The sequence below is a fragment of the Venturia canescens genome, chromosome 1, assembly GCF_019457755.1.
Source record: "Venturia canescens isolate UGA chromosome 1, ASM1945775v1, whole genome shotgun sequence".
Classification (NCBI taxonomy): domain Eukaryota; kingdom Metazoa; phylum Arthropoda; class Insecta; order Hymenoptera; family Ichneumonidae; genus Venturia; species Venturia canescens.
The window spans coordinates 15,199,014-15,218,089 of record NC_057421.1 but is presented as its reverse complement, the minus strand read 5'-3'; the positions used below and the strand labels follow the sequence as shown (position 1 = coordinate 15,218,089).

Sequence of the window (19,076 nt, the reverse complement as noted above, 5' to 3'; positions counted from 1 at the left end):
AATTTTTTTCACGATTCAATCAACTCACCAGAAGGGCTGTTGGCTGTTTTTTTTATTAAATCGTTGAAAATTATTTTTTGCGTGGAACGAGCGCGTTAGACAATCGTTCTTACCAGACATAAAAAAAAGAAGAATCCACAATCAGGGAAAAACGAAAAAAAAACAACACGTTTTGAGACGAAAACGGATTTACCGTTGTATATATATTCGATATCCGAGATACACAACACTCACTCGCGAGCCTCGCGACGATCGAAACAACACTGATAATGAACGGCGAGCTGTTTCACTCGAAGCGCCACTCGTGGTGCGAGTCAAGTATACCGGACTGGGGAACGAGGCAAAACATTTTCTCTCTCTTTCTCTTTCTCTTTATTCCACCTTTCTCTCTTTCTTATTCTTCTTTTCTCTCTCTCTCTCTGAGTCTCTTTCTCACCGTTGCCTTCTTGCTCTCTTTTCGTTTCACTCTTTTTATTTCTTACGAAAGAAGAATAGAAGCAGGGAAGAGCACGTGGTGGGAGACATGAAAACAGAAAGCGAAAGAAAGGTGGCCAAGTGTGGTCCGAGACAAACATGTTTTCAGAAACAAGGTAGAAAATGGAGGACGATTGGTGAAAAAAAAAAAAAACAACAACGACAATGAAACTAAAAGAGGCGAGAGAAATAGCGCAGAATAGCAACGTAACGAGATAAAGAGGATTCCACCGTGTATAAATGACCTTGCAAGGCGAGAATCTCCCTCCATCGTTGAATCAACTCTCTTTCTACTACTCATTCCATCAACTCGATTCGTACATCAATTACGTCGTGAACTATCGTTGGCTTGATTTTTTATTCGACCCTATTTCAACTCCGACCTCCTAACGGTTGCTCTCGACAACTTAATTAATTATTTTCGGTAACTCGGGAATTTTAGAATTCGAGAGGAGCCGAAAATTCGTAATGGGATTCAAATTCCCCTGGTTCTTCTTCCCAGCTATGCGGTAAAAGATTAAAATTCTAATAAAAATGTCTTCGTTACGATGAAAACGGTTCTTTTTCAAGCATCAACTATAAATTAATTACCCGGATAATGAGTTCCGGGACTCAGTCAATGACACGAACTTACGGGACTTGAAAATGATTGTTATACATCTAGATATGTAGTCTAGAAACTAAGAAAACTGCCCTGCTTTCGTATCATTGTTATACGACTTCGAAATGTCAGTAAATTTTGAAACACACCATCCAATTTTTTGCAAGATTCTTCTCAAAATTTCAGATACCCCGAAATTTTTAGGTTAAAATGTATGGGGCTTGATTAATTTACACGTTCTTCGAAAATGAAAGATTGAAAATTGGAATAATCGATAAAGTGATAATTATACAAATCTCATGGAGCAGAATCGATTCATTTGAAAATTTTTCATTTTCAAGTTACAAACCGTACGTGGACCAAACACTCGATGATTGAAACAGCAGGTTGACTGCCATCTGTTGGAGGAAGTGAGGACTACACTTGATACCATCGTGCACCCACAGCGATTTGAATGTTAAAAACGTAACGGCCGGCTAAGGGGCGTGGGAACAGGATATAAAAAAAACCGTTCAATTGATTCCCGAATTCTGACATGATGGGCGAGAAAAAAATAAGGAGATTTGACAGCACTTTGTTGCTCTCAATATATATTCTATCGTAATCGTGGGCTTGTGCACATATCATTACGCAGGATGCAGGGCATAAAATAAACAAACAACATGAACAATTGCAAGGACGTCATAATGCCACGTCGTCTGCCCATGCAATAACGCAGCGTTTAAACTTTTTCGCTCGAAAAAATACACCGATGTGAAAGGTTTTTTCTACCGAGTGTCGATAAATTGAAATTTCTCAAAAATAAAACTTAAGTGAGTGGGTGCAAGCGAAAAAATGAGAGAGAAAATATGACGGGACGATGTTGTTTCTTTTCGACAAAAACTTACCGCTTGGAGCCGAGCGTTTCTGATAGTATCCCTCCTTCGAACTCGCGTCTGATAGTCACTCAAACCCCGCGAATAATTGTTTTCCTTATCTAGTATGGTGTTTAAAAAATTGCGACTCGACTTGACACTTTTCTTGCGAGGTGCCATTTTTGCGTTTAAGCGTCGTTTGCTGCGTCTAGTGCCGGTTAGAACTTCAGAACGAGAATGAAGTCGCGAGAAGCTTCACGAAGAGCAACGTGCTTCGATGCAACAGTTGTGTCATTGTCACGACATCTGACGAAACAAACTTAAAGGCAATAACACTTAACCGATATTATCCAAAGAGCAGTTTGATCATGAATAGTCTGATGGCAAATTTTGCATTGAAAGCAGGTTTTTATCAGTGGAGTAATATGAAATTATTCTTTTCTTCTAATCGTTGAATAAAAGAGATCAAATATATCGAATTTTTGGAAATTTCGGATTTCTTTTTTGTTTTCCTTTTCTTATTTATTGAATGTAGCTCAAGTTTGCGGTTGATGTGAAATTTTTTACCAATTGATGGTAAGCATGAGTGTTTCCACGCGATGAAATAGTTCTGTGAAAAGGATGGCGCTCGTGTTTGTAATTCCAATCCAATGACCGTGTTTGGTCATATTCCTTATTCCTTGTTATATTTATGTCGAACGGTGATTTCGGTAACCTCTTGACAAGCCGCTGTAAATCTTGTTTTTTTGAATTACACAAGGATTATTTAACTACACAATAAATATGTCGACGATATCAGCGACTGAGGCCCCGCACCTTCAACAAATTGACTTGAAAACATTCAACCTCCAACAGCTCGGACAACTTAAGCAACAAATTGATCAAGAACTCACGGTTTTCCAAGATTCTCTTCAAACCCTTAAAGTAGCTCAAAATAAATACCAAGAGTCTAGTGTGTGTCTCGAAAAAGTAACACCGACGTCCAAGGGTAAGTCTCCAAATTCACAGAAATTTTTTCCAATCTATCGTTCTTCGATTTTATTATTTTAGTCATGAAATTTTACGTGTACTCCATGAAGGTTAGAAAAGTGATACTCTGATAAAGGATTAACCCCAAAAACTCACGCATGTATCTACTAAAATTTTCATACGTACCAAAACTTGGTATGTTATCACGATTTCTGTATGAACCCATAGTTGAGAAGTGTCAGCATTGCAAGGTTAAATACGTTCAAATCCAGAGAGGATATTTTTCATAAATTTTTAGTTTCAATATCTGTTAAAAAAATCCATTTTACATCACGATGCTGAATTTTGCAACGTTGGAGTCTAACAAAATGAACGAAAAAACATTTGTAATTCAACAATTCTTTTATTTCACGAAGTATCGGTGCAAATTGAAAAACTACAAATTGCGAATTTGGCAGGGAACGAAATTGGAGAATTACTGTAATTATTGGAGGGTTTTCTAGATCATTTCGTTGGACTCCAATGTTGAAAAGTTCAGCGTCATTTTACATTCTTTGTACAATAAAATTTTCATATTCAAATGTGCTTATTACGGTTTGTCCGCTTGAATATCAACAATGTAATAGAAGATGATGATACTCCAACGATCATTTGACATAAGTTTTCTTCAACAGTCATTTATTTTTCTGGATTGGAAAAAAAATAAATCATTGAGATCATCTTTGGTGCTCAATTTGAATTTGATAATTTAGGTTGGAGAAATGAGTGTATAAAAATAAATAGTTAACACGAATATAGTCTCTCAATATTAATATAATTCTCAAGCGTTCAATGTTTAGAACGAGGATTCAGTCACCATTTTTATATTTAATTTAAACTGAAGCCAAGAGATACTCAAGCAGCGATGTATGATTCTGATCATTTTGTAGTTGACTCTTGAGTGCAGTAGATGAAATTTTCTAGAAATCCCAAGGTCATAGTTATCAAATTCCTTCGAATAAATATCATGCTTAAACTTTTTGGTTTGTTTTATTCCCTTAGGAAGAGAAATTCTAGTGCCGTTGACGGATTCAATGTACGTACCAGGAAAGTTGGCAGGCACAGGGACTGTTCTCGTTGATATCGGTACTGGATACTATGTTGAGAAAGATATTGAAGACGCCAAGGATTATTTCAAAAGAAGAGTCATTTATGTGACAGAGCAAATGGAAAAAATTCAAATGGTCTGCATGGAGAAGAACAAAATAAAAGACACAACTATGCGCATTATAAAAATGAAGCTCAGTGCTTTACCTCAAGCAGAAGGTGTTGAAAAAGCATAAAGCCTAATCGTTGGCCATAAATCTGTCAAGCACTGACAAATTTCAGAATCCCTGAATTAAAGAGATAAAATAATATCAAAACTTACACTATTGAAACGCATCACATTTTATTTCTCACAATCTAATAGAAAGCCCAAGAAACAATTTGAATTTTAATGAACGAATAATCTTGAACATCGTTTGTACATTATCAATTCTTTCTAATTTGAATTCAATTCGGTACAGAGTTTCTTGAACGATATTGGAAACATCACTCATTTTTCAATTGAACCCTCCATTGAAAATGGACCCTGAGAATTCACATTTTCATACAAATAATCGCTGACCAACGTTTACGTGCTTATAAGACTCAGAATTGTTGGGCAACGGATCACATGAAAAATTGAGTCATATGTAAACGATGAAAAATTCAAACTCATTGTCCATACGTTCGACTAAAGTGAGCCTTCGAATCTTTCAATTCTTTTTGTTCATCGCCCTCTGTTAGTAAATCTTTGCGGACTCCTCATCTATTTCGTTCTTTTTTACACTTAAAGACCTATAGATTTTGTAATAGTTTGTTATTATTATTAAAAATGCCTCACATTAAAGTAATATTATTATAAAATAATGAAGTTATTTGTGATTATTATTCGCTTCGACCTTGCCTTGCTTATAAGAAAAGAAATTAATTTATGTTACAACTTTTGCATTCATAAAAGCAGGAGAAAATTTTTCCTGCAATTTCTCAATTCCTTTTTGGAATAGTCAGTAATTCGCCTAGCCGTTTAACCGCACAGTTTTGAGAGATCTGAATCGATGTCCATCCTTTCCTGCTTAACCAGTATTTAAAAAAAGATGATAATTCAAAACGATGCATGAACAATAAATTCATGTAAAATTTGATAATCAACGATAATTTCATCTGAGATAACAGGCACGAAGAATTATAAATTTCTTTCAATAACAACTTGTTCGACTCGAAAAATCGTCCAGGACACAAATTGTTTTCTATATACTTCTCGATTCTTTATTTACATTTCGTCATCTACTTACTATATTAGTGTAGTCACGATGCTTTTTTCGCATTGGTAAATTGTGGATTTGGAAGTCGACGAAGAAGTTTTCCCAATAGTGTTCCTGCACAGTTTTTGTGTTCGATTTTCGGTTATTCGCAGTTAAGGAGAGAAAAAAGGCAACCGTTAATGTAATTTGACAGAATTTTAGAGAAAATATTAAAATGTCCAATTCGTCGACCATTAGAGTAGCTTTTTTTGCAAAAGGGTGGGGTTCAAAAGTTAGAAGGCCTGAAATAGCGAACTTTTGAGCCCCACCCTTGCAAAAGTGAAAAAAAAAATAAGCATGAACGTTAAATTTAACTGAATGCAAAGAGGAAACTAACAGTCGTGAAAAGATTCAAATTACTGGAGGAAATCCACACTAATTATGATTCTAAATGAACCTCGAAACGTAATTCCAGACTATCTTGTCAGCGTAACGAAGCTGTGAGAATGTTTTTCAAAAATGTTTAATCGCGTAGCGAGCTCATAGTAATAATGTATGAGCACGAGAAAAAAGTATTCACAAAAAGATGCGCTGGTTCGTGTAACCAGAAACTTTGAAGATTCAAGAAAATAAATAAATAAAATGAATTTCGAGGGCCAAAGGACGGTGAAATGAATAATTTTCCGGAACAGGCGAGAAACATAATGATCACGTGCTCGTTAGTAGAACAAAATGTTTGCTGAAAACCAGCAACTCAAAAATCGTAATTATCTCGCATTAAATTATTTTTCAACCTCGAATTTTTCGTAGTCCCTACGTTATTCTCGGTTGTTTCGGGGTTGTTGACCTTCGCAGTACAGAGTACAGTCCGAAGGGATGTGTAATCCACCGCACATCCGTAGGCCCACAAGATCCGCGGTGTGCTTAATACGTATTCGTGGAACACATTCACTCACAGTTGGAATTTAGCATAAGCTCATTAACTCTCGTAAAATTACGGTCGCGAGCTAGAGATGGGATGATCGTTGGAAAGGAGAGATGGATTCGTCGGAATTAACGAAATTGAGGAGTATAGTGCCTGCAGAGGAAAAGTGCAAATTAATAGACGATATTGATTCTGTTAAAACGGAATATTTAACGAAGATCGATTCATTTATTGATTTACTTTTATTTGTTCTCGAAGTTGACGAAATAAAAGATAAACTTGTTAAACGATAACAGCATTTAATCTAGAAACTCGACAGGACGTATTGATGTTAGCTACCGTGGTACTCTTCTCGGAGGTATCAAAATAATCGTCACAGGATAGAAAACACCGTATAATATTTGTCACATGTTGTCACACATTTTTCTTCAACGTTGATTTCCTTAGTCGTATTAACATTATTATTCATATTTTTTCATTATCATTATCATTATTATTATTCCTGTGTGTATGTGTGTCTGTGTTTTTGACGTTTTTATTTTTTTTAAATAATTACCGCGACACCCGTGGGGCGGAGGGGGAGAGAGGGGGGGGGGCGGGGGAGAATGAATATCGTCGATCTAATACAATGACATTATCTTATAGATTACAATTCTCGTCGCGAGGCTCGCTCTTCCGAGCGATTACATTTGCCTTATATTATACATATGCACGTAATTCGTTAAATCATTATCCTATTTACATGAATAACATACGCTCGTTTAAAGCCTTCGCTCTCTTGCTCTCCTTCTTTCGCTTTTTTTTATTTTTTTTTATTTTTCTTTTTTTATTATACTCCTCTCTTCCTTCTCCTAATTATCAGTCGTCAGAGTTTTCACCTCTCAGTTTAATCCCGGACAATCCTCTTCTTTCCAGCTGTTCCAAACAACCGTCAAGCGTGTACTTCGATTCTCATCGTTGATCGATTACTCATTTGCTTCGGCTTTCGGGGGTACAATTCTACGCACAAATTTGGCTGACACTCGCCTGTTATCTCAGACCGGATAACAACCAATTAGCTGCTGCCCCGACGTAAATCCATTGAGCTACTGCTCTCGATGCTGCACCTGTAATACAAAATTTTATTCTTTTATGCTAATCAATCGCTCTTTTTACATGACGCCGAATTTTCCAACGTTGGAGTCCAACGAAATGATGGAAAAAAACTCTCCAATAATTCCAGTAATTCTTCGATTTTGTTCCCTGCCAAATTTGCGATTCGTAGTTTTTCAAGCTGCACCAACGATTGGTGAAATAAAAAATTGGTGAATCTTTTCGTTCGTTTCGTTGGGCTCCAACATTGGAAACTTCAGTGTCGTCTTTTTACGGTGACAGTTCGACGAATACGTTTTTTCTTGGATTTTCTGTTTGTTATTTCCAACTGCGCTGGGTGTTTTTAATTTGGTGGCAAGGACGTTGCGTTTATCGAATAAAATTTGAAAGATTTTGGTTTTTTTTTTTATTGTGGCTAAGCGTGGAAGCTACGGATATGAGAAAAACGGTTTCCACAAACACGGTGTCGGGCTTTTGATGGCTACGATGATCGATTAGACTTGAAAGTATTCGAAAAGTCACGAAATCCTGATTTTTTTATGTGGTGGAAATTCAATAATTGTGTTGAAAATAATATTCAGTCGTTTTTGTAGTTTACTCGTTCTTGAGATCCGAGCCCCAATTGATGACCAAAAATCACTCGAATTGTGCTAGTCTGTAACCCAATTTTGAGAAGTTTTCATTGCGCAGTAGAAATGGAAAATCATGGCCAGACGGTCTGCACGAACTTGTGAATTTTCGCGAAATCAATTTTCATTTCAATGAGCGAATAATTGTCCAACAAATAATATACGCGACGATAAAAAGTGTCCCCGCGTTCCTATCAGTCCGATTTGATTACCAGTGTGAGGTGAGTCACGAGTACCAAGCACCGATGCGAGTTTTGGACGTTCTTCGTCGAGCACGACGTCGGCTCGTTCGTTGTACAGTTGGAAGACATTTGCGTGACAAACGATCTGGAGTCTGCCATTCTTAAAGCTGTCCGGTATTATCTCGAAGTCCAAAGTGACAAAAGTCACCGTGCGGTTGTCGCCCTTCGGATTAGTTCGTTTGATAGAACTCGCGTTTATCTAGAATCGTAAAATAAAACGAGAAAATAAGTCACTGTTATGAGCACGATGTTATTATGCTTGTTTACTTGAATGTGGCGCTTCAGAAAACACTCAAATCTCGACATGGTTACGGAATAACGCGAACTTCGGTCCAGAATAATTGCAAATCTCTGACTGTGCATTTCGCAGGTTAATGACCATTTCGAACTTGAGCGAATCAAATTTTGTGACGAATTATTTAAATTGAAGAGATTTTTTCTCCACTCCATTGAATTTCCATAAAATTGATTGTTTTCGGGAATATTTTTAAGATAGACGGAAATAACTCAGCATAGCGAACTTCTCGGTATAGTTCCGAGGATATTTCAAAAGTACAAAAACATTTTTTTAATGTGAGAAATACTAATTTGTACATGGTTTATGCGCCAAGTCTGATCGTCGAAGTTTCTCAACTCCGTACAATGTGGAGATCGTAATTATTGTCTGCAACAAAAATTCCAATTTTTTTCCATTTTCATGTATTTTCCTTCCACAGGAAACGCTTTAGAAGCGTTTTCTTCAAACTCGCTAAAAATATAGAATTCCGAAATTTTTTCGGATTTTCATAGGTTCATGTGGAAGGAAAATGTATGAAAATGAAAAAAAAATTGGAATTTTTGTTGCAGACATTAATTGCGATCTCCACATTGTACACAACTGAGAAATTTCGACAATGAGACTTTGAGCATAAGCCATCTACAAATTAGTATTTCCCACATTAAAACAATGTTTTTGCGTACTCTTGAAAAATCCTCGAAACTATACCGAACAGTTCGCTATGGTGAATTATTTCCGTCTATCCAAAAACATTCCCGAAAACAATCGATTTTTTTAACTTTTTAAAGCAGGATCCCCCTTTAAAATGAATCTATTTTCCGGACACTCTACAGGCTTTGTTAAGAATCGATTATCTCCATTAAAAAAAAAAAAAAAAAAAAATAGTAATAAAAAAACTTTTGAAAAATCGACTTAATGCATTATGTATATCGAGGTCGATGTCTTTCCTTGTACAGAGGCATGAAAGAAAAAGTCAAACTGGTGAGATTCCCGAGCTCAAAGGAGCAAGGTGAGCCGAGAATCACGAACGCAGACATCGTATGCGTCATCGTGGATTTTTCACTCGTTAAGGATCTGACTGTCGGATCGTTACATAGTTAAAACTCGTGTAAAGAACTAATTAACTGGAAACCACGAGATAGGTGAGTTCCCGTATGCGCGAGGATGTTGCTCTACAGGCTGTCTCAAATATCACAAGAAAATTTGAAAATAATCAAATTCTCAGGGCAACAATCCCCGGACATTTGTCTTCTTACTGCATATAATTAACTATCCATTGAAACTATTTCGTCGATGGGAAACGCGAGACCCCAGAAAGTCACATTGATCGTCATCCTTCGAACATTACATCATCAACGGTGCAGTGAAAATAAAAATAGCCGTGGAATCCTTGGTTAGATCTTAAGGGGCTGCGAGCACCCGATCCGAGATAAAACTTCGAGGACACTTTGTATATATTGGATACATATACATAACGCTTTTCCCTCGGTCATTTACCCGCACATAATGTGCGAAGCGAGAGTTGAACGTAAGCGAACGAGCCCGCGAGATCTACTGGCTGCTTCCGGCACTCTTTTACGCCGAGAGGAAAAAAGCCGTATCACGTAATTCAACTGGCCCATTGTCCCGCGTTCAGACACCCTTGGTCTTTGGGATCTTGATTTCATTGGTCTATTTTTATGGCTCGTCTTCCGATTGACCTTACGATTATTGGTTTTAGAATTGCCGGAATCGAAGCTCACGCCGGAATGATTCTTCATTGATTCGGGATGCAATGAATTTAAATTGAGGAAACGGAGGTTAACGGATGGCTTCAGTCAGATTTACGACTACGACGCGTCCCGATATAAACGTCAACTTCAACTTGACTTACCAAAGAAATAATGCTACTTGTGAAAGAAAAAATACTAAACTGTGACAAGAAGAAAAAGCTGCTCTTCGGTTTTATAACATCACGCCGTTTGAGCCCACCCCAAGCCGCCGCTCGATGAAATCCTCGTGGAATTCTTGCACCAATTAAAATGATAACAGCCAATTAAACGAGACCCAGTTGCTCGAGTATCCTATTTCCGATAATTCGAATTGATCTGCCAACATATTTTTCCTTCGGTCTTATTTTTTTTCGCAGTCAGCTCATTTATTTTTAGATATTTCAGTCGTCTGACATTCTTTCTGAATTTAAGCAAGTTGCGTCATCGGCTCATTCGTTTGTCTTTTCCTTCATTATTATGAGAAACACGCTGCGCCTTTTACACTCCTGCAAATTCGATTGCCATTCGGCAACAGTAGCTCGAACACTTCCGATAATATTGATCGGGTCGCACCTGCTCGGCGTCTTTCCCCAAGAGAATTTTTGTTTCGACACCACCATTCGGGAGCATAGCTTGTGATATATGACTCCGCTCGATTGCTCCTCGCAAAAACTCTTCAGAATGGCTATAAAAAATTGATTCCACCTCAACGCTTATCCTCCTTCCTACCGCTCTGTTCTGACCATTGTTTTTATTTCGATAAAACATTGTCCCTCTTCAAGATCTTTTTTATTCGTTACAATAACGATTATTTCTGGTTTCGTTGAACCTGATTTCTTTCACGGACAAAGTATTAAACAAAGAAATCGCATCGCCGGATTTCTCGAAGGTATTTTTTGTTTTTACTTTGAGATAAATTCGTGCATCGATAATCCTCGACGAATACAATCGAGCTCGATATCTTTAAAAAATAAATCGCCTTCATAATAATCTGAATTTTAGTCCACTTTTGCCTCGACGTCAGAGAATAAAATGGGCGAGGTTCAATCTCACATTCCGCTTTATCGCTCATTCGTGAATTATTCTGATTGTTAAAAGTTCCAGAGCTCTCATTATGTCGGAGAATTCAATATTATTTTTGCGCAGCTGGTTCAATCTTTGAGAAGAATTTACTTTGCGATATGGATTTTCTGTGTCAGAGCCGCGAATAATGTTTGCCTGATTTTTCCTCTGTCGGGGTAATACGGGATTGAATATTTCAGTTTAAAAATCGATGCTTTTCGTGTTCGACAGAGCGTCAAGCTATTATCATTCGGTATTGAACTCAATCACATTCGTTCAATGTGCCTTTTACAATATCTGTGTATAAATGTTTTCACCTATACAACTAAACACATTTTATTTAATACCTGAATACGTGATTGTGTGACACATGCAAGCGCGGGAGTGAAATTCGCGTAAATTTGTGTTGATGCTATTGAAAAGCCACGTAGATTTCATCTGAGTTCTCGGCCCACTAAAAAGCATCATGAATATAACACAAGCGTGTGCCAATCCATGCATATAATGCACACGCGTTTCCACATACCATCGCTAAACGTTCAAAACAACACTTTCCCTCTAAAGTGCTATTTCCAAACTCGTTAAAAAAAAGCTCATTAACTATCAAATGTTTGCATCAAGCGTTTTCGAGTTGATTACTCATCTTGACTTTTTCGAATATGCAAATGAGATTTTCCATCTACAGGCTCTAAATAAATCGCGTTATTTTTTCATTTTTCATTCCCCTTCTTATACTCTTACAAACTTTTACTATTCGATCTCATAAAAGTCTCTCCAGTGTGGTACTTACAACTCTCTATCGCATTTGTACTCAGACTGAGGGAAACAGCCCGGAGCATGAGCGTTACATATTTTCGCTGAATATTCGTTGGTCAAAAGCTCAGATTCGAGGAATCGTCTATCGCTCAGTACACGAAACGAAGCCTCTGACCATGAGCTGAGATCAAACCGAACACTGATCTCGTCAAAGGCTCTTCAACTCGGGCGATCACCGAAAGCGTCTCCATCGCTGTCGGTGCTCGACATTGATATTTTTTTTTTCAGCTTATAACGAGAAATTAGAACCAGAGTTCTATCTCCAAATTTTAACGTAGTATATAATTTGAGCAAAATATTTCTCCGCGACTCGATTCCCCCTCTCAATTTAAGTTGTGATCGAACGATCGAGCGAATAGTCCGATAAAACAAACAGGACTTGAAGCCGATTGTTCGAAACGAAAATAAAAAGATAATTTTTCTTTATTTTATTATGCAATGAACGATACAAATAATCAAATGAACGAATAAATTTTGTTCGATATTTAAAATCAAATCGTAATTTTCTCAAATCCAAAAAGAATTGTCACAAGCTCTAAAAAATCTTGGAATCTCCATCGTACGCTGACGAGAGACTCGGTCCAGTCTTCTCACAGTTCGAAGATCATCGATAAACATCCGGTGGCTTAGATAGTAAATTGTCTCGTTGATAGAAATATTTGTGTGGTTCTCCAGGATAAGTGGATACGAGTATAAAGCGCACGCAGAAGTGCTCGGTGCACGTGTATTGTACAGTTTCAGTGGCCGATAGAACTGCTCGAAAAACCGAGCGAAAGATATAATTATTGCATAAAGAAGTTGAATGCAGCGAGGTGACGATCTATATCTGTATTCGCTCGTTCGATTGACCTCTCATATTTTGGAGGAAATATGAACAGCCGCCCGAAGGAGTTGTCCTGCCAATAAACTGATCCACTATCTCCTCGTTCGCCCGTTCCTCCAAACTCCTATACGTATACATATAGATAACTCAATTTCAACTTCAAACTTGAACCTGCTGTGGAGTATTTCGATTATACACCAAGTCCGGAGGGGAAATTCGAAGAACGCTCTGCTCTACGAAATTTCTAGGTTATGGAAACTCGAGGAGGTTGATTTTGGCACAGATTATGCGTACAGCAAAAAAGAGATGGCGGGCTACGACGGCTAGAAATTTGAGGAATGCTATTGAGATGATGGGAAAACCTACGATCAATTCATTCCAATATTGCACGGGATATGCATAACATGAAATTTGGAAACTGGAGATTCCTCGAAAATGACTCACTGATTGCTTTCGAGTATTTGGCTCTATTACACCGAAGTTCGAGAGCTTTATACAGCATTACATTCGCTTGGGAAATCGCTACGATTATTCTAGTCGAATTCTATTCAACTCCCATCCGGACTGAATGATATTAAGGTCGGTTTGTTCTTGAATGTTTTTTTACGAATGATTGAGTTTCGATGATGAATCACAATTTCGTATGCCTCGAAGTAGAACGTTGAGAACAAGCTTCGATTCACGCGTGATGCAATTTTGTGTTTAAAGCTTCGCGTCAAAGACGATACAGTGCTGTACATAGTATTGGCAGAAACATTCGTCTTCCCTCCATACTAGTTTTTCGTCCTCTAACAAACTGACCGGAATGATTTCCCGCGATGGATCGTGAGGAGGGTTACGTTTTTGTTGTTTTATTCATCGTCGTGCCATAACGTACATACCGGATTCCCGTTGATGATCCAGGTGACATTGGCAGGTGGATTGCTCGGTGGTGTCGTGCAGTTGCCCCTTATTACATCGCCAACCTCGTACCTCGGTTTTTCAACCCGCAAGACCGGTCCACCCTTGGATAGACCTGAAATTTATAGTGCGTTCAGCTTTTTATCGCAGAGACGAGCACGAGGACATTCTTAATTACGCGGCTTTTTGCTTTCGATTCAACGATCGATCAAGTTTGGCTAGAAAAGCTGTGCGGATTGTAACGGTGTGAATAGAAATTGAATTAGATCTTGGGTCTTTTATCATTTTCATTTAATTTCGTTCAAAATTATGTTTTTATTATCAAATTTCATATGTACATTTTCTTCTCAATGATTTTCAAACGATTATACGTTTCGAGGGAACGAAACGCGGATGAATAAAAGGCTCATGGAAAGAAACAATTATCCGAAATTGACCCGTAGACACCACACTTCCTCTGAGGTCACGCACTCAGTGCACTGGTGCAAATTTGCATTTGGACTTTTCGAAACTTTTTATTTCATCCATGAATGTGTGGAATTAATATTACAATGAGACTTTTTAGGGGTAACAATTCCTCAGTAAATGATGACAATGATTAAAAAATTGAAAAATCAAGTTTTATTATAGATAAACGGGCAAATTGAAGAATGGAATTTTGGAGTTCTGGACACTTGAAATTTTCATGGATGCAAATTTGCACCAGTGTGGTGTCTACGGATTAAAAAAAAAAAAAAAGACAAAGACGGAATTCAATGAAACACATCAACAAAACTGAAAACGAATAATCGACACGATACAGAATGGCTTTGAGCTTTTTTTTATCGAAGCTTTTTCTTCACCGGAGCAGACCTTCCTAAGTACATTCATAACCTTCTCACAGGATTTTCAATCTATTTAGTATAATTAGTGTCAAAAGTATGGCAAACTTGACCATTAAGGTGGTGAATCGAATCTCAATGAGTCATGAGAAATTGAGGTGATTTTTCAGTTTTCATTTTCCTAAATGAGGGACACGAAGTTTTCATATAAATCGCGGTATTGCCACGAGAATTCTTCATTTAAGCTGTTTCTTGACCTCCAGAAAGAATTTTTTCGTGCTTCCTCGCAATTCTCTATTTCACATCGAGCTTTATTGACGCGAATATTCCGTGAGCCTCAAATCTCCAAAGAGGTAAGAATGGTTCGTAATGCGGTGGGGGTACAAAGCCTGAAATCTCGACAGTCTGCAGCCTCAAATAGACGTACATATACGTCATTTCTTCTCCGTCTTCGTAGTGAACAGTCTCAACGATGATGTTGAGACGGCAGGATTAACGCTGATGAGACGTAGATTACATTGACAATAATCCTATTCATTCGACGTACATCGTCGTCGATTCTCTCGTTCGTCTCAGCAAGGTTAACAAAGGAAACGAAGCCGAAGGAATGAAAAGAGGGTGGATAATATAATGATGGAGAGAAAGAGGGGAATTCGCTTTTGGTAATAGCACACGCAAAAAGTCACGAGTTCAATCAGAGTGGAAAATCGAAGTCAGTTACGTTCCGGTCTTAGAGACGATAAAAAGCTCCCTCGATCCAGTTGTCATCAATTTATGTCTCTCCCCTTTTTCCTTTCATTTTATTCAACATAAAAGTTGACCAATTTACTGGAACGATGCACAACAAATAATTTCATTTTCCACATCGTTTGTTTTCTCATTGATTCTCATAATTAAATTTGTGCTTTTTCACTCATTCTTGTTTATTGGCGCCTGTGATTTGGTAGGGTTGGGAACTGAGCATTATTTACTTACTGGCAACGTGCATGTAGCCGGAAACTACCATCGTCGAAAAATCTGTTTCCTTGGATACCTCGCAGCGATATTTCCCATCGAAATCCGGAGTAACGTTAGTCAGAACGACTCGATGTTCGTCGCTTCGAGCTTTCTGCAAAGGAGATTTAAAAAGTTCCATAATTCGTTGAACCCCAATAAAAGTTTTCAATCAGCCTCAACATTTTGCCATTTTTGCACAACAAATATATAAAGTACTCAGAGTAATTAATCAGTGACAAGAACAAAGATTTCGGGACAGAGAAACGGTGCTTCACGAAAAAATCGATGAAAAGATTGGTCCTTCGCAATATCAAGAATACGAGACCTGCGCAGCAGCAATGAGAGGCGTCGAACGTTCTTCTTCGTAATTGAACGGTTTGAAAGCGACACGTTGAGCGACAGATGCCAATTAAATTCGCACAGTGAAGTACAGAGTATCTTGTTTATTGTATGATAGATTTGATGTGAACTCGATACGGTGAAGCTTTGTTTTACACATTGACTGGCACTGCTGTTTGTTATGAATAACGTCACTGTACGGATGGCAATCGTTGACGAGAGCTTGAGGGTGAACCACACTCATGAATACAATATTTGCTGGGATTCGAGTTAATTTAACAGCATCCAACCGCAGGATTGACCGAATGAACGAAACGGAATACTATTTATTGGGATATCGATCGATTAATACAACTGTATATCGAGGGATAAATATGTAATACATATAAACACAATATATGTAAAGTTATTGGTTGATTCACTGACGTTGCCGCGCGTTCTCGACACCACACTCGAATAACAATGCTTTAGTAACAACGATTAATTATATGTTGCCTAGCTGTGGCAGGATATAAATCATATACAATCAATTCGGAACGTTAGCCCTGGCCATCCAGCACGAACACCTAAATTCGCACAACGCACAAATCTCTATTCTCTCTCGAATGCTGAGAGAGGAATTCACCCTCGTGCGCTGCAAGAACCGGAGAGATAGAGGGAGAGAGAGAGAGAGAGAGAGAGAGAGCGAGAGGAAAATGGGGGAGAAGGGGCGTTGGAAATCTGTGGCAAGTTGTGAGAATTACTGAAATTCGCCAATTCGTGTGATTACGCAATTCCCCACTCCCCAAATATGTTAATTCATTTTTTTTATAAATGGAATACACGAGTCCAAGGCTTTCAGCATTTTTCACGATAATCGTAAAACGCTTAACAATTACGGAGTGCTAACACCTTGATGCATTTATAAAATCGATCACGCTCCAACGCTTCGGAATAAATCTGCCTGAAATTACACAACCATTATCACCTTTTCGCCATCAAATATACCCGGCAAATCTCGAATAGCCACTATGTTTCGTGCTCAAACAATTAATTATTTCGTAATGACAAATTCTATGGATTGTTAATAATATTACTCGACGGTATCCTTTAAATATTTATTAATAATCCGGGAATAAATAGGATCATAATATATGCTTGGTCAATCCACCTCCAAACCCTTTGGGAGTTTCGCCGAATTGTGGAATTTTCCAATTATCGCGTTTGCCTAGTTACGCATTTATCGGATACCAAAATGGATGAGAAGTCTTTTAATTTTAATCGAAAACAATTCGACCGAGAGCAATTCATGATTTCAATTAATAGATAAAAATGGCTAAGAATAAATCATTCTTAGTAGAATCATTATTTTTAGAATAAACCTTCTTGGCAAAGGTTTCAGGAAATGTTTATTTTTTCTCACAAAATATTGACTCTACTATTCAAAATATACTATACAATATTCAAAACTTTGACGATTCGTTTTCCATTGAAAGAGCACATCACGAGAAAACATGAGACAAAAAATGAAACCGTGCGATCACGATATACCTCGTTGTAACGCAATTTTTGTCTGTACCATGGAATTGCAGTGAAGCGATAGATGGGAAACGTGAATCAACGTTCGATAGAATTGTTTACATGTATTTTTGAGAAGTATTCAGTGAGATATGAAAAACCATCAATTTCGATCGACTCCGTTATATAGTTATGAGTTTTTAAATGATTCTTCGAAAGTTATGATATTGTTCAAACGTTAGCGTTCTTTATTTTCCTCTTTTCCTGCCGAATCCTTTTTCCTATTTTCGCTTCTGTCTTCCTCCGTCCCAATCGTTGAATGAATCACTGTGTGCGCAGGTCGTTTAAACGAAATATTTGGTGAATCTAGTTCACCAATCCATTGATCGCGTTCAAAACGCGTAAACTGTATATATTCGGTACGTTTGTATATAAATGGCGAATGGAGAAGACAGCGAGCTAGCACACATCGCAATCGAGATGGAATTTTTTTCGTTCGTCGACAAATTGTGAATTGAATCCGTGAAATGCTGCATAGGAAACCCCGCCCGAATGTAAACTCCTCCATTCAATCTATGAGAATATAATATATCGATTTTCAAAAAACAATTCGCCGTTTACGAATCGCATATTTCATTGGTAGCAATCCGTTTGCCTTTATTATCTCTCATGAACTTTCCACAGGGAGTAACGACACAACAAAAAAACGTGCCATTTAATCACAGTCCGAAGTCGTTTATCCCCAAATTTGGACGCGGAAGTTGCCAAGTTTCCACGACGTATTAATTCAGCTCGACTCGTTAGGTCTGTGCCCGTGCTCGTTGAAATTCACTTTTTCGTTGCGGAATAAATATTTGTTAAAGAAAAAATTGCATAATTCATTGTCGAACGATTCCGTTTTCATTTCGTACAAAAATCGGTACTGTCTTACATTGATTTCTTTGCAACTGGTATAAACTGCTATTTTTTCGAGGTAATTTAGAAAAAATTCCAGAAGTCGTTAAGGCTCGTGTTCCATTAGAGCCGAGAAAAATAATGGCATTTTTCGAACGTTCTAATTCCGGTTCTTTTATTAACTTTCCTGAAAATGAATCCACTCGTATGTAGGATGGTTCGAAAAATCGAAACTCTGTTAAATCTCTAACCATCGCCGCACGAACAGATTAGCGGTATAGGTGTAAAGAATGACGTTGTCACAGTGTCGAATAATAAAAAATGTCGCTCTATGGTGGCTCTGTGGAAACGGGTTTGGCTTGCGTCACGCGCGTCCCCTGTTTGTTCGGGTCATCTGCAAGCGAATCCCGATACATACTTCAAATTTTGGATGTGTCAGAGCGCAGGCTGTGCAACGTTTTTTTCTTTACGCAACGCTTTACATTGATTTTAGGCTCACTTAAAAGTGTATCGATTAATTAGTTAAAACTGCTGCGCAAGCGCTCCCGAGTTTTCGTAGAGTTGACCGAAATGCTATGTGCAAACGCTATAAACAGGGATAACGTAAAACCAGTATTTGCTTCGAAACTTCATTTCGCTTGTTCCATTTGCCATGAAATAATGTTTTTATGTATCTCATCTGAATCAACTTTTGATGCCATTAGGGCTGATGAAGTTGCATGTACACAACGCACATTTTTATTTTTTTTCAAAACTTGATTTTACGATTCTGTGATGGGAAGAGAACAAAGTTCTCTACGAAATTTTA

The 19,076-nt window shown here is 37.8% G+C and overlaps 3 protein-coding genes across 6 annotated transcripts in view; 1 reads left to right on the top strand and 2 right to left on the bottom strand.

Annotated features, from left to right (window-relative positions):
• The window catches only part of LOC122419552 (rhotekin-like), a 66,003-nt gene extending 63,839 nt beyond the window's left edge, over positions 1-2,164 (bottom strand). Inside the window, exon 1 of one of the 3 annotated variants that reach the window (XM_043434216.1) lies at positions 1,963-2,164. In XM_043434216.1, the coding sequence (XP_043290151.1) occupies positions 1,963-2,109 (147 nt within the window). In that variant the 5' untranslated portion in view covers positions 2,110-2,164. Of the gene's footprint in view, positions 1-28; positions 254-1,962 lie in introns of those variants that run through there. The other 2 variants (XM_043434213.1, XM_043434214.1) reach the window with 2 other exon arrangements.
• A 435-nt stretch (positions 2,165-2,599) lies between these two features.
• Positions 2,600-4,830, top strand: Pfdn5 (prefoldin 5). Its single transcript, XM_043418447.1, has 2 exons — positions 2,600-2,917; positions 3,940-4,830. Exons 1-2 carry the CDS (start codon positions 2,713-2,715, stop codon positions 4,218-4,220), a joined length of 486 nt encoding a protein of 161 aa, XP_043274382.1. The 5' UTR covers positions 2,600-2,712; the 3' UTR covers positions 4,221-4,830.
• A 1,522-nt stretch (positions 4,831-6,352) lies between these two features.
• The window catches only part of LOC122410276 (uncharacterized), a 58,321-nt gene continuing 45,597 nt past the window's right edge, over positions 6,353-19,076 (bottom strand). Inside the window, exons 3-6 of one of the 2 annotated variants that reach the window (XM_043418424.1) lie at positions 15,518-15,650; positions 13,703-13,836; positions 8,063-8,291; positions 6,353-7,235 (exon numbers count right to left, since the gene is read on the bottom strand). In XM_043418424.1, coding sequence (XP_043274359.1) covers positions 7,159-7,235; positions 8,063-8,291; positions 13,703-13,836; positions 15,518-15,650 — 573 coding nt within the window. In that variant the 3' untranslated portion in view covers positions 6,353-7,158. The remainder of the gene's footprint in view (positions 7,236-8,062; positions 8,292-13,702; positions 13,837-15,517; positions 15,651-19,076) is intronic. The other variant, XM_043418433.1, reaches the window with a different exon arrangement.